The sequence below is a fragment of the Ovis aries genome, chromosome 12, assembly GCF_016772045.2.
Source record: "Ovis aries strain OAR_USU_Benz2616 breed Rambouillet chromosome 12, ARS-UI_Ramb_v3.0, whole genome shotgun sequence".
Classification (NCBI taxonomy): Eukaryota; Metazoa; Chordata; class Mammalia; order Artiodactyla; family Bovidae; genus Ovis; species Ovis aries.
This window is the reverse complement of record NC_056065.1, coordinates 59,272,343-59,287,664: the sequence shown is the minus strand read 5'-3', so window position 1 is coordinate 59,287,664 and position 15,322 is coordinate 59,272,343. Positions and strand designations below refer to the sequence as shown.

Below are 15,322 nucleotides of genomic sequence, written 5' to 3'. Positions count from 1 at the left end.
GGAAAAGAAAAAAAAAGAACCAAACAACAACAACAACAACATAAGCTTGAAAGAATAAACCGTCTGCATAGAAAAAGTCAGTGTTAGGGAAAAAAAACAGAAATCTGAGCAATCAAAATACAGCAATTTCCAGTTTAACTGATATGACAGTGGCATTACCAGCAAAGGCACAACCAGAGATGAATATTTAAAGTTCTGCTGGGGCATCTTGCGATGGCTATGCCCCACTTCACGACAATGTAACAGAGACGTTCCCAAGGTCATTAATGGCTATGGCTAGAAAGCATTTTAATTGGTGTCTGAAGACCATTTGCATTTGCTACCTTCCATCCATCTGGACAGTTTTCTATTCCCACACAGAATCATGTAGTGCTTACATGATCGATGTTAAATTTCCATATAGCAGATATATTATAAATAACAGTTTCAGGTGGTCACACAAAAGGCTATTTAATTTACAGTATCTATAAATAGTCAGTCTGAATCATGGATCCTAGGAACTGATGACAATATGATAAAGCAGAGAAGGGTAAGCATTCTTCTTTTCTGTCTAGGGTTTGAACTAAGTCCAACTTTGCAAAGTAGGCAGAGGGCCCTCTGCCCTGTCTTGCCCCTCTCTGCCAATCTGATATTCTTTACTCCTGCTCTCATCCTCAGGGCCCTCATGTTGCACTTAATGCCCCATGTAGACACTTGCCTCTACACAGTATTCCATCTCTAAAATTACTTTTCTCTTCTCCTCTCAATAAACACTTCAGTTCTCTGAAAGGGCCTGATCTCAACTAGAAGCTAGCGTAAAACCAAGTGTGGAAATTTATTCACAATAAGATGTGAAAGACTGATAGCTTCCTAACACAAATTAAATGTATACATAATATATATATACACACACAAGATATATAGAAAAGCATTTTCATTCAAAGAAAGGGAAAAATTATATAATATTTATGTAAATTTTCTTTTTTCCTTTTCTTTAAATGAAAATGTGCATTTAATCAAATGAATTGATGAAATTTTGGGAAATATAACAAAAAAATATGAAAAATTTAAGACTGAAGAAAAAGTATTTCTCAGAAAAGAACTGACCAATTAGGAGGTTTTGCCCAGGAACTTGGCTACCAGAATCTACCTAAGTTTTTCATCCCTTCTTCTACTTCTGTATCCAAGGATTCTGTAAATATTCTATTTTTTTTAAAAAAAAACAACAATAATTATCAAAGTAGTGGCAAGGGCTCTGATTACAGCAGAGAGGAGGCAGAAAGAGCCAAATCAGTAAATGCCTATCTATAAAAATGCAAATATATTAAAGAGATACATTGGTGTCTCATTGTAGTCTCCTCTGACCAGTGATTCTGCTGACTAAAGGATTTGTTATAGAACTTGTTTAATCACTTGTTTAATGATTAGTTTTCAAAAAAAATTCAATGAAGCTTTTTAGGAGAAGGTTCTTTTTTAGATGAAAGTAAGATACGTATATACGTACTCAGTTCATTTCGAGAGCAAAATATGTCTAGGTGCCTCAAAATGTAATATGTAAGGAAGAAATGATTAAATTCTTAAGAAACCTTTCTTATTTGTGAAGAAAAAAGTTTGATAATCTTATATCAAGTTTAGGTGTGATACTAGCTGGGCTTGTCCATGTAAACAGAGAAAGAATAGATTTGCATAACCATTTAGTGAATACTTGTCAACCACCTGTGTTTCTTTCTATCTTATGACCTCTCTCCTTTACCTTGCCTCTACAGGTGTTCAGTTTATTTTTCTAGTTATTTTCAGGAAAAGACACATGGGACTTGCTATTTCCAGAGGGAACTGGGGTGTGGAGTAGAGACTAGGTATATCAAACTCTTGGCTCAGAATGCAAAACTTTAGTTTGTAATCTTAAGGGAAAAAAATAAGGAGGATAAATGTGCAGATTCCCAAAACACATCCTAGTTGATCTGGCCTGTAGATTTCACATCTTAAGTTTCTAACCATTCACTCAGCATCACAGATCTGTGCTCGGTGCTGAGAGGTAGCTCAGCTGCTTGAAGAGATGGAAAGGCTCCTGGGTGTTGAGTCAGGCTACATTCTGCTACCTTACCTAGCCAGAAACCTCCCAAACATTTCATCTCCTCTTTCCATTAAAAGGTTGCAAAAGATCGTTTTAGGTCGAAACCCTGTTAGTGACTGCATTTCCCAGTGACGTATGGACAGAGAACTGAGGACACAGCGGGACCAAGCGGCAGGCAGTCCCGCTCTGGCGCTCATCCCTACCTGCTGGGTCTGCTGTCTCTGGATGGCTCTCACTTTGGGGACCGGGCTCTCTCTGGAGGAAGAGGACTGCTGTCGGGACCGGCTCCCGTTCTGCAGGGGCTCGGCCACCAGAGCCGCCGATGCCACCGACATGCTCCCGGTGCTCCGCAGGGAGGCGCTGTGCGGCAGGGACGGCGGGGCTTTGGCTCGGGCGCCCAGCCCCGCTGGGTCCATCTTCCGGAGCTGGGTCTGCCCCGTGCTGTTCTGCCGCGGCAGGGCGAGAGGTATGTGTCTGTCGGGCATGGTGTGGCGTCTGGAGAAGTCCTCACTCTGCGTGCTCCGTTTGGTGAAGTCCTCCATGCTGCTGTTGCTGGGTCCGCTGAGTTTGAAGTCTTCACTGTTACTTTGGCTCCTGGAACTGGCAGTGCTTAAGTTCTCCAAACTGGAGTCCACAGAGGCCTTTGGCATTGCGGGAATGGGGTTACTGAGGTGATAGACAGGGTTCTGGAAGGACAGGGGCTGGAGGCTGCCTGGCTGGTTCAAGGCTGGGTGCAGGGGCCTTCGCACTTGGGGTGCACTCTGGGGGGTGCTCTGGGTCTCCCGCAGTTGCTTGATGCTGGCCACCTGAGTTATGGAGAGCTGGCTTCCGGTCAAGCGCATGGGCACGTCGAGCATCACAGACGGATGCTCCGCTTGGGCGGCGTGCGACTCCTGAAGGTCCATGAGGGAGATGCTGCGGCCATTGGGGAGGCTACTTTCCTTTTCATCCTTTTCCGAGTAAGTCATGCTCTGGGAGGAGGCTTGCTGGACCAGCAATAATGTTTTCCCTCTGAAATAACTGTCTGTGTTGTCCTGGCTTGGGGATTTTAGTTTGTGCAAATCACTGTGAAAAAGGAAAGGACCCTTCATTACTCCTGAGGCAAATTTAACAGGTAAGATTTCCTCAACTCAGGCATATAAACTCCTCAGAAAGCTCACAGGCCTGGTGAGCCTTCCTTACTAGTTTCTAAGCCCAGATTTCATCATCACAATACTCAGAATAAGACCCAACATTTTCAGTTTTTCTCCAAAGGTGGGGGATAACACTGTGTAGACCACCTCCATCCCCATCTTAGATTTTTACTAGAATTCCAATCATTTCCTAGTTAGCTTTTAAACTACCCGAGGTATTCCAATTCATAGTTAATTGGTTCTGTCTAACCCTTCCAGAAGCCCTCAGTGTACAACCAAAGGATCCCTACTACAGGCACAGGTCTTGCCAACACAGAAAACAAAGTCTAAGCATTAACATTGTATCCACCTGTCTAGCTGACACAGCCATTTCTAAATTGATTTCAACTGAGGTTCTCAGATCTCTGAGTGCTACAATACATGAAAATACCAATTTCATAGAGCCCTTAGTCTTCTATTAGGCAGGACATATGTTTTTATAAGTCACTCAGTCTTGTCTGACACTATAGCCTGCCAGGCTTCTCTGTCCATGGGATTCTCCAGGCAAGAACACTGGAGAGGGTAGCCATTCTCTTCTCCAGGGGATCTTCCTGATCCAGGGATCGAACCTGGGACTCCTGCATTGCAGGCAGATTCTTTACTGTCTGAGCCACCAGAAAAGCCCAGGCTTTTTTATTTAAATAAGTTTCTTTGAATATAACTCTACAATATCATTTTAGGAGAAAAGTATCCTAGATTATGTGTATTATTATGACAAACAATTGGATTTATCTCAGAAGATTCTTTTCAATTGCTCATGACTTTAAAGCTGTACATTCAACAACGAAGTTCAATAGATTTCCCCACAAATCTCTAAACATCATCTCCCTCTGAGGTAAGCAGTTCCAGTTCTTTCCTAAGTTCATACCTGTCAGTAGGGTCTTCAAATATTTTCTGCAGCCCAGAGGAGAGGCTTCCACTGACATTTGGACTGGAGTTATGCTCAGTGAAGCGTCTCAGTTGCTGTTGTATTGGTGTAGGATTAGTCAGAGATTTAGTAATATCAGCAAGAACACGAGGGAGAGGTCCCAATTTTGCCACGGTCGCCTGTAGGAAGGAATTTTCACCCTAGTTGGATAATAAGCATTGCGATATCCACCACAGATTGTTTTTGGGACAACGATGCCATTGATGGAGGGGTGGAGGTTGGAGGGAAGGGTAGGTGTTTGCGTATGGGAGTGGCAGGTTGACAATGCATTGTTATGGAGCAGCAGAACCATGGCGTCGAGATGAATGGAGGAGGCGAAACAAGGTGCAGCAGACATTGAGGAAAGAAAGGAAACAGAAATTAGGGTTATGCAAATAAAAATGAAAAGACATGCTCAAAACAACCAGACTATTGCCATTCCAACCAAAATAGGCATGCAAAGCAAACTAAATCTTTGGGAGGCTGGTAGATCAAGGTAGGGGAAAGGAGGGGAAGAACCAAACACCTTCTAACCAAAAAGGAATTTAGGACTAGAGGGCTGGCTAGTGTGATGAAACTTCCAAAGACAAGGGATCATGTGAGGAAAGAAATGCATGCCAGCATACAAGAAGGTGATGCATTCAGGGGTCCAGAGCACTGCAGGCCACACAGTTGATAACTATCATCCTCTAGTCATTTAACCTTGGGAAAGTTGACCTACTGCCAAACTGAATTTGCATCAGCAAGACAATGTTTTTGTTTAAACAGCAAAATCAGGTAAACTCTATGAGATATGCTGGATCCCAAGACCAAACAGATTAATTAAAAAGGAGAAAGTGTGTTTACACAGTAAAGCCTGTTAAGAAGACTTTGCCCCTGAATAAACCAGGTTGATTTCACAGATATTATAACTGTATCCGCAGCCCACTGATGGTGTTATTCAGTGAAGAATAACCTTTTACAACTTGCTTTATCCATCTCAATCATTTTTTTCCTTTGGGGAATTCTCATTCTCATGGGGGCTTATGGGAATCCTTAACCATTAGATGGTTTTATATGGCTGCCTCTGGGTTTTCCTTGTCTCCTCAACAGTCAGCAGACTCTTCAGATGCCAAAGGCCATCTGAAGAATGTCTTTACTCGTTCGATTCTCTTGAGCCGACATTCAAGGAATTTACCCTTAGCATAGCCGCAACTTAAAATCTAATGGGTCCATGAGAATAAGAAACAGTATTACTTTATAAATGTGTTAGTACTAGTGGACACCCTACCATTTATATTTCCTTAGGAAAGTGGTCTTTTTAAATAGGTTTTACTCCCCTCTTCCCCATTTTATTGGTGTGTCATTTTTAAAGATAATAGGAAATGGAGGAAAACAAATTATTACAGAAAAATAATTTAAATAACTTTGTTTTTGAAGTTATTCTAACATACCACCACAGATACTTATAAAGTACCTGTGGCAAACAAAAGCATCAATGAATAATTATTGTGATAAACCTAGCCAAAATATGTTAGACTGTTTTCCATAATAAATTCTATTCTTTTTTGCAAAATTCCAGAAGGAAGAAAATGATTGACAGGTATATATTTAGTTATTAATATGGTATATAATTTTTAGCTTATAGTCAGAAAATAAAGGATTAAAATGATCATTTTCTATATTAATTCACATCTGCAGAGGAAAAAAATAATGATTTTCAGATCCCATATAACTCTATAGACAACAATAATTATATGAAACCCTCTGACTTGCATGATAAAATAAATCTCATGATTAGTCACTTAAACACGATAGTCTCAGTATTTTTTTAAGTTCACACTTTTGTTAGAAATTACTATACGAGGTTTCGTCTCATTCTACACTCCATGAATAATGCACCACACATCAATATTCAATATTAGTTTCTAGGAAAACACACACATATTTATAGAAATATATACCCCATTAATCAAGGTAACTACTTTAAAATAAATGTTAATAATTTCATGGCTTTCTACATTTTCCTGGTTGGTTAGGACACATATTTCACTCAGAAATAATAACAATTTCCTCCCAGACTTCTAGGTCAAAAGGTTGCTTTCAACTAGCAGAAAGCATGAACGCGATCACTCCGTAGACACTCTCCAGAATTCATGTGGCTTAGGGTACTCTACCTCCCATCTCCCATTGCCCTTCCAGCCTACTTTACCTTATCAAGTTGGGAAACTACTTCCCACAGTAAGGAATGCAAAACTGAAAGCTCTCGGCCCAGATCAATGTAACCATCAAAGCCTGGGGTGTTTGAGATGGTGTCTGGATTAGAGATCTCCAAAAGAAAGCGCTTCATTCCACCCCATTCATGTTCTAAAAAATCATTCATGAATGCCATGTATTCCTCTTTGTTACCAAATCTGAAGTAGAGGGAGAGAAAATGAGAAAGAACATATTCAGGAAAAGAGATGTGACCATTTTGAATTGACTTTACACAGAGCTATACTTTTTTTTTTAGGGAGGTGACTAACTTATTATCTGTAAGTGATAAGTATTAAAACATACTTTCTTAATATTACATTAATACTCAAAAACTTTGAATGGCTTTCTATTCTTTATAGGGTAAAGACAAAGTGCTTTTTCCCTGGTATTTAAAGCCAGTATAAACATTCGTTATCAGTATAAACCTCAGTATCACTAGCTTCTTCAAAGTCTCCCAAATATAGTATACTTCTTTTCTTCTCCAAACCTTGGCTTATGCTGTTTATTTCTACTAGAGAATTTCCTCTCTTCCTTGTCTGTCTAGGTTCTAGCTATCTTCTGGGCCTGGCTTAAATCCAAAGAACATGTTCTAAAATAAACTAGCAACAATTTTTATAAGAATTAGATCAAATATGGGTAAACATAGATTCCTCTGTTGGCATATATGTAGTGCACACAAAGTTAAACTCGTGCACTTTCAAAGAACCACAGGCTAGAAAACAATGTGTTTCACTCAAGTTCTAATTTCTTCCTTCAATATATTGCTACTAGAAACATACTTAAGCTTCAATATTGAGAACATTTGGGATCAATTCTGCCAGTGTGAACTGCTTCTCTGTGATTTCTTAAAATTATTTCCTATAAACTATAAAAATTATACAAACTTAAGAAAAATTTGAAAACAGTGAAAAGTATAAAGAAAAAAGGATGGCTATACCAACTCTACCACCCAAACATATCTGCTCTTCATAGTTCAGCGCATTTCTTCTCCAGCTGCTTGTTCCTAACTTCTTTTTGAAAAAGTTTAAAACTACAGAAAATTTCAACGAATATACAGTGTAAACCCATAAGCCATTTACCTACGTTAACCAACCGTTCACATTTTGCCAAGTCTGTTTTCACCTTCTCTCTTTTTTTGATTGAACCATTTTAAACTAAGTTGCAGACATAACCCCTAACTAAGTTCATTAGTGCCTAATTCTCTAGAATAATGAATAACTCTTACACATACCAATGCCATTATCACACTGAAACTTTAAGAAGACGTTATTTATAAATCATCTCATATAGAGTTCCTATTTCACCAGTTGTTCCCAAAATGATTTTAATAATTTTTTTTCCAATTCAGATCCAAACACTGCCTTGTCTCTTTTATCCAGAATAGTCCCCACTTCATCTTTTCCATTTTTCATATTGACTTTTTTGAAGGGGTCAGGCCAATTCCTTCCCAACTTTCTTATATTTAGGTTTTTGCAAAATCATATTGGGGGATAAAAACATATACACCATTTGGTATCCTATCTCTTTTTTTGGCTATCTCTTTTCTGTCCTCTCTCTTTTTTAAAATAGCACTTTTCATTTAATATAATTATATCTTTATCATTTTCCATACTATTCATAAACACATTTTGTAGTAGCTGCATATATTCCATTGGATGCATGGATTACTTAACTATTCCTCTACAAAGTGAATATTCAAAGTGATGTCAATCTTTTTGCTGTCTTTAATAACATCATGATGAAAATCATGTAACATGAGTGATGAGGTGCCCCATGCTCATCTAAAGGTTAGGCCTCATGTACTTTTAAGTGACGTTTTTAGAAAGTGATTACGGTAGCTCCGCCTACTTGGCAAAGTTGGCCAGGTTCTGGATGACCTTGGCAATGAGAGTCAGGGTCCGAGATGTGCGGTCATCAGGATACTCCTGCATGAGGTTGAAGAGACTGGGAGACATGATGGCCGGGCACAGAAAACGGAGAAACAGCGAGGCGCTGATGAGCCGCTCGCTGATGTCTTGCTTGCCGCGGTTCAGGCACTGCTGCTTCCAGGATGCAAACACTTCTTTCAGCTCGCGAGGAAAAACACTGGGGAAGAAAGAAAGACCAAAGGTAAAAGTACTAGAACCCATAAAAGCCCGGGTGGATCCCACTGTGGCCCCACAGAGTCAGACTATGAGGAGGGAATAATAGAACTCCACTGATTCACGGCTGAGAGGTGATGGACAAATCATAGACATCCAGGTGGAGACCAGAAACCTGATGTTGTAAATCTCAGGAACTAGTGTAAACTAGGTTTTGCAAAGTGGGAAGATGGCATGCAGCTCCTGACTAACCCATCTGGTTTACTCTAGCTCAGTGTAATCTCTCTACAGACCGCTCATCACAAGTCTTCTAAAATCTCTTCGACTGCTGGTGAGAATAGTGATCAGAACGCATCTGTTTGACACTAGTAAATATGTTTTAAAAATTCTTAAAGTACTTTTGGTATTCGAGGATGTGGTGTTAATATTCTGGGGAAAGATTACATTTATGTGGATAGTTCAGGGGGACTTCTTACAATATAGGTTTAGATTTTAGACAAAACTGTATTAGGGAAACTTTTAACTTCTCTTCCTCTGGTTGGGAAATCGCAGTTAACACTGTGATAACTTTCATATGGAAAAAAGTCAAGTTCCATAAGCAGGGAATGAAGCACTGATAGCGGCTCACCAGTAAGAGTTGATGATCTTGCAGAAAGCCAGCTCACAGCACATTTTCAGGTTGCTCTGATGGTCCAGAAGTTCACTGGATGAACATTTGCTGGGATCGACTTCACAGTTTTCATCTGACTCATACAAAGCTTTGATGAACTCCCCTATTTGAAGAAGAGAAGATGATGGATCGGATAACTATAAATAGTGTTTTCCTGAATAGCACAAAAGAATTTAGGATTTCTGTACTAAAATGTGTAATAGGAACTCTTTCTGGTGCCTGACACGGAGGGCACAAGACTGTTCAGAAAAGGCTATTGCTTTGGAATCTAAGATTTACCACCTCCTACATGTCATGTTTATTTTCCTTATCCTGGAAGTGGAAAAACAGCACTCATTAACACTGTCATCATGATATTTATAAAAAGAATAATGAAACTACTTTAAAAAGTGCTACAACTTTACATCTTTTATCTGAAACCACAAATATATTCAATTAGCAGGAACTCATTAAAGACCTCTCTACCTTTTGAATAATGTTGTTACTATTTTAGAAGAATAAATACCCCAGGTCTGAATAAATAGCCCACCTATGCTTTTAAGGGCTAATACTGGTGCCAAACTGAGTGCCAAACTCAGATTCAAGTAAGGGTTTCTAGGTCCACCTCTCCTAATGGGGATAGTAATTCAACATAGCACACAGCACAGCATCTCTTTATATAATTTGGATGTTTTTCCAAATAAATTTAGTTTAGATGCCCTGTTCATATATCTTATCCTTTGTAGAGATATGCCCAGTATTTCCTGAAAGAGCAAATCTTTACCTAATCTGTTTATCCTCCTTTATGAACCATACCTTGTATCTGTTCTGTTCTATGCTTCGTGCTATTTTGTGCTTACTTGTTCATACACTTGCCTCATCTTCGGGATGAATACCACTGAAGATCAGGGACTGGGTTCTATTCAAGTTTAAATCCCAAGCCTATGAAATAGCTCCCAAAGCATTGCTGCTGCTGCTGCTGTTAAGTCGCTTCAGTCGTGTCCGAATCTGTGCAACCCCATAGATGGCAGCCCACCAGGCTCCTCCATCCCTGGGATTCTCCAGGCAAGAACACTGGAGTGGGTTGCCATTTCCTTCTCCAATGTGTGAAAGTGAAAAGTGAAAGTGAAGTTGCTCAGTCATGTCCGACTCTTCGTGACCCCATGGACTGCAGCCTACCAGGCTCCTCCGTCCATGGGATTCTCCAGGCAAGAGTACTGGAGTGGGTCGCCATTGCCTTCTCCTCTAAAGCATTGCAGGAGCTCAAAAAATAGTTGTCAGAGATGGTAGTATGATTTTCTTTTTTTTAATACGTCTTTATGAAAAAGGAGTAGATCTTTCAAAGCTCCTTCCAAATCTGCTCATAGTAACTGAAGTTCAGGCTAGTTACTAATAGATATCATGGAAGTGAACAGTAATTTCTACAAAAAAATTAAGAAGCAGAAGCAATAACAAAGAGTATTTTCTATCAAAATGGCTAGTACTAAGGTAAATGAAAGATTAAAAAAAATAGCTGTGATAAGAGGATGAGAAGTGATTATTTGGAAGTAAAATGCTTGGAGGACAGAAATTTAAATGATGCACAGAAAAGAAAGCAGTGCAGAGAAAAATTAAAGGCTGTGCAACCAGACAGATCTAGGGTCAAATCCTGGACTCATCACTTAACCAACTGTGGGCGGCCTGAAAATTTACTTAACTGGTCTGAGTTTCGGGTGCCTTATTTGGGAAATAGTGTTAAGAACTCCAATCTGCTGGAGCTGTGGTGAGGAACAGGGCATGAAAAGTGTCTAATATGGTGCCTGGGTACTTAATAGGGGCCCCCACAGTAAGTGTTATGTACACACTTTGTAGTTTTAAAATAACTTTTCATCAAGTGAAAAAAACCAAAGTTAGTAAAAAGGCTTTTAAATTGTTTACCAGCTCTCACCTGAGAGGCTCTGTGCGCCCACAGATTTCACCTCATTTAAAGAGTACTGGAATTTAAAACTAAGTCATCAATGTCAAATACTTGATGTAAAAATCAATCTGCCTCTAAATTTGTGTCATTAATATTCAGCTTAATGAGCTGTACCTATTCTGGGGAAATAATACTAATAATAACTTGTGAATTTTGAGAGTATTTTTCTCTTTTCCTTCAAAAAAAGAACCAAATAAATAACTCAAGGGTCTGGAAGTAAATTGATTGTCTAAAGTTTTTTTCCTTTTACCTGATTATATTTAAAATCCTCTGAAATTGAGAAAACTCTTTTCACTTTTGAAACTATAACCTATGTGTCTGATAGTGTGGAAAGTACCACATTGAAAAGTGAACTTTTATAGGTCTGCACCTAGAGGCTGTTTAGCTGATCACAAATTATTGAGACAGATTTAATCCTTTCATGTCTGCTCTCTGGCCTTGGCAGGGTAGGGCGGGGTGGAGGGTGGGGTGGAACGGGACAACTAGGGACAAAGAGGAAGGGTGTTTAAATGTTTAAATTTGAGTTTGTCAGAGGTTAAAGCGTCTGCCTGCAATGCAGGAGACCTGGGTTCGATCCCTGGGTTGGGAAGATCCCCTGGAGAAGGAAATGGCAACCCACTCCAGTATTCTTGCCTGGAGAATCCCATGGACAGAGGAGCCTGGTGGGCTACAGTCCACGGGACTGCAAAGAGTCAGACATGACTGAGCGACTTCACTTTCACTTTCTTTCTACAACATTCTGTAATATTTCATTATCTCATTACTATCTAGCACCCAAATTTCATGTGTCGAAATAAGCCAATAGGTACGGACATATTATTGTTAAAAGGAAATTTGCCTCCGCCATCAATGGTGAAAATCAGGCCATTTTAGAGCCTTTTCTGTATGTCACAGAAGATGGTGTTTCCTGTGTGTCACAGGACATCCACACGAAATCTGATTTCAATTAGAAAAGTAAAAGGGGTTAATGGATGAAAGATTTAACTCTAACTGAGGCAGAGTCTATGCTACCAACATTAATGTTCTTAATCAAGATAAATGAACACTGGCTAAAAAGCAGGCAGATATTCTTTAATTTGATTGGCAACTTTTAACTCAGTTTTCTCTAAGCATTCTTCAGGCAGTCTGCAAATAACATCTATTTTTCTTTTGTTTTTTTTGCCCAAAGTGTATGAAATACAGTAAAACTTGAATTATTCAGAGTGCTCAGCTGTACTTATTAATGTGATTTTTTGGTTTTACTAAGACTTCACCGTGAAGTCTTTTTATTTAAAACTTACCATGAAGTCTTATTTAATTGTATGATTAGAGGTTCCTATTGTAGCAAGTACAGTATCCTATGATGAAAAAAACAATCTTTCTAAGGGAACTGAAATTTTTGCACTTCTTCAGGGTTACTTTTGGAAAATCACTTATTACTATTTTGAACCATATAAAATAAGTCTTAATTTACACTGGTGCTAAGACATATTCTGTAAACTGTTTTCAAAACAGAATTTGTCATAAAAAAATAAAATACAGGAGAAAAATTAGCTATCAAGAATTTAGGATTAAAAGGCTAACTAGAAATATGGGGAGTTAGATGGAGAGAAGAGAGCAGCATCTCTGTCCTGAAGAAGCTTACTAATTAATTTTGCTTGTGTCTTGGAAGCAGCAGTAATTTTTACCACCCTAGCCCTTGCTCTTGGGTTACAAAAATGATAATAGAGATCTTTGTGGGGTTACGTGAATTTCTTCCCCTGCTCACTGGATTTTCATATCTCAATGAGCCAATCAGATATTTAATTATTAACTGTTCTATCAAAGGACTTGTCTCTCCTTTTCACTTCAGGAATTATTTCATTTGGAAATCCTGGTTAGTACATTGAATGGTGGCATATGAATATTTAAGCAGTAGATGGTCAACAAATATCTACCTCTTTATCTCCCCAGAATAGAGAATACTGTTTGAGATGCATCATTATTGCTTTTTATAAGGTGGTGCAAATCATTAAAGCAAACTATTATATATAATTCATGATATGACTGTAATAAGCTTTTTATGTAAGACTGATTCTGTACCTTCCCTAATGTCAATGAAAGTCCCTTTTTGCCATTCTTCTAAATTCCCATTAGATCTTAAACTAAAGCATATAACTTAAAAAAAAAATGAAGATAGGAAGCAGGAGAAGAAAAAATTTCCTTCTCCAGAGTAGGAACTGACTGCTACTACAGTGAGTTCAGCACTCACAGTCCAACACAGTGTTTACCTGCTGTTTCTCAAGCAGTCATGCACTTTTCACCTCCTGTGACCTGGCTCCTGAGAACAATCCCAGGCATCACTAATGAGCAAAACCAACAGCCATGTTTCTCTTTGAATCTTTACCTTCCTTAATCGCTGACTCTCTTAATGCTTTTTTCCTCTTGGTGTCTAAGACTCTTTTCCTTCCTCTTCTTTGTTTTTGGCATGGGTATGCACACTTCCTCTATCTCCAACCCCTTCTCTCATTCCTCTGCTTCCTTCTACACCGTAAGCCAGGAACACTGTAGGATCTGTCTTTGGCCCTATTCTCTTCTTCCTGTGATCTGGTAGTTTCACTGATTTCCTCCCACATGGGTAACTTAGTCCTAAACTTCCACCAGCCAGCTAGACAGAAGTCTTGGGATGTTCTACCTAGAACCCCCGGGACTTCCCACTTGAACTTCAAGTTAAATACATGTGAAGTGAAATATCATTTCTCATTCTTCCGAGCATACTCCTTTTATGTTCTCTTTCTGTTAAGAATCTCATCATCTTTCTTGTCACTTGCAAAGGCCCCAAATTCACTGTAATATTTGATCTCCTCCCCTACCACACCCTGCCCCATTCCCACAAACTGAAGAGTTGCCAAGTCCTATTACCTCACTGGTGATTACCTCATTCAGTCTTATTTCTTGCCTTCAACACACACCTGTCTACTCTTGACAGTCACATGTGACTATTGAGCACTTGAAATGTGGCTACTGCATAACTGACCATGCAATAAATGTAGATAAAATACACATAATTTCAAAAAGCATGAAAAAAGTAAAGTATTTTGTTCATATTTCTTATATTGATGATATATTAAATAATATTTGGATATACTGGTTTGAATAAAATGTTATTGGAATTAAATTTACCTGTTTCTCTTGCCCCTTTTTAATACTGTGACTACTAGAAAGTATAAATTACATGTGATTCACATTAAGTTTCTTTAGGACAATGCTGTTCTACATTCTGTATGAAGCACTGGGGACATAAAAGGAACTCACGCCTGCTTTATCATAATGTACATTGAAGTGCCAAGCACAGTGCCTTACTCTAGTGGTAACACCTGAAGTTTATAACCAAACATGGAGCTGTAAGTGGGTGACCCAGTCAGTAAGAACCACTGATTGGAGAAAACTCAGTTGTCATGAAAAATTCCGTAGGTCTTGAAGGCAGAAACTGGGAGTCGTGGGAACTGGCAGGACTTTCTCCGTTCCTGATGCATCATCAGCAAACTAAAATGGACTGGAATGGCTGAATTTAACTCAGATGACCATTATATGTACTATTGCGGGCAGGAATCCCTCAGAAGAAATGGAGTAGCCATCATGGTCAACAAAAGAGTCCGAAATGCAGTACTTGGATGCAGTCTCAAAAACAACAGAATGATCTCTGTTCATCTCCAAGGCAAACCATTCAATATCACAGTTATCCAAGTCTATGCCCCAACCAGTAACGCTGAAGAAACTGAAGTTCAACAGTTTTATGAAGACCTACAAGACCTTTTAGAACTAACACCCAAAAAAGATGTCCTTTTCATTATAGGGGACTGGAATGCAAAAATAGGAAGTCAAGAAACACCTGGAATAACAGGCAAATTTGGCCTTGGAATGTGGAATGAAGCAGGGCAAAGACTAATAGAGTTTTGCCAAGAAAATGCACTGGTCATAGCAAACACCCTCTTCCAACAACACAAGAGAAGACTCTACACATGGACATCACCAGATGGTGAACACCGAAATCAGATTAATTATATTCTTTGCAGCCAGAGATGGAGAAGCTCTATACAGTCAGCAAAAACAAGACAGGGAGCTGATTGTGGCTCAGATCATGAACTCCTTATTACCAAATTCAGACTCAAATTGAAGAAAATAGGGAAAACCGCTAGACCATTCAGCTATGACCTAAATCAAATCCCTTATGATTATACAGTAGAAGTGAGAAATAGATTTAAGGGCCTAGATCTGATTGATAGAGTGCCTGATGAACTATGGAATGA

The 15,322-nt window shown here is 39.1% G+C and overlaps 1 protein-coding gene across 10 annotated transcripts in view; it reads right to left on the bottom strand.

Moving 5' to 3' along the window:
- RASAL2 (RAS protein activator like 2) overlaps positions 1–15,322 on the bottom strand; it is a 392,695-nt gene that overhangs the window by 20,065 nt on the left and 357,308 nt on the right. For 6 of the 10 annotated variants that reach the window (XM_027975906.2, XM_027975907.2, XM_027975902.2 and 3 more), the window contains 5 exons: positions 9,077–9,221; positions 8,216–8,452; positions 6,324–6,525; positions 4,094–4,293; positions 2,257–3,118 (listed from right to left, as the gene is read on the bottom strand). In XM_027975906.2, coding sequence (XP_027831707.1) covers positions 2,257–3,118; positions 4,094–4,293; positions 6,324–6,525; positions 8,216–8,452; positions 9,077–9,221 — 1,646 coding nt within the window. The remainder of the gene's footprint in view (positions 1–2,256; positions 3,119–4,093; positions 4,294–6,323; positions 6,526–8,215; positions 8,453–9,076; positions 9,222–15,322) is intronic. The other 4 variants (XM_015099332.3, XM_027975904.2, XM_027975905.2 and 1 more) reach the window with 1 other exon arrangement.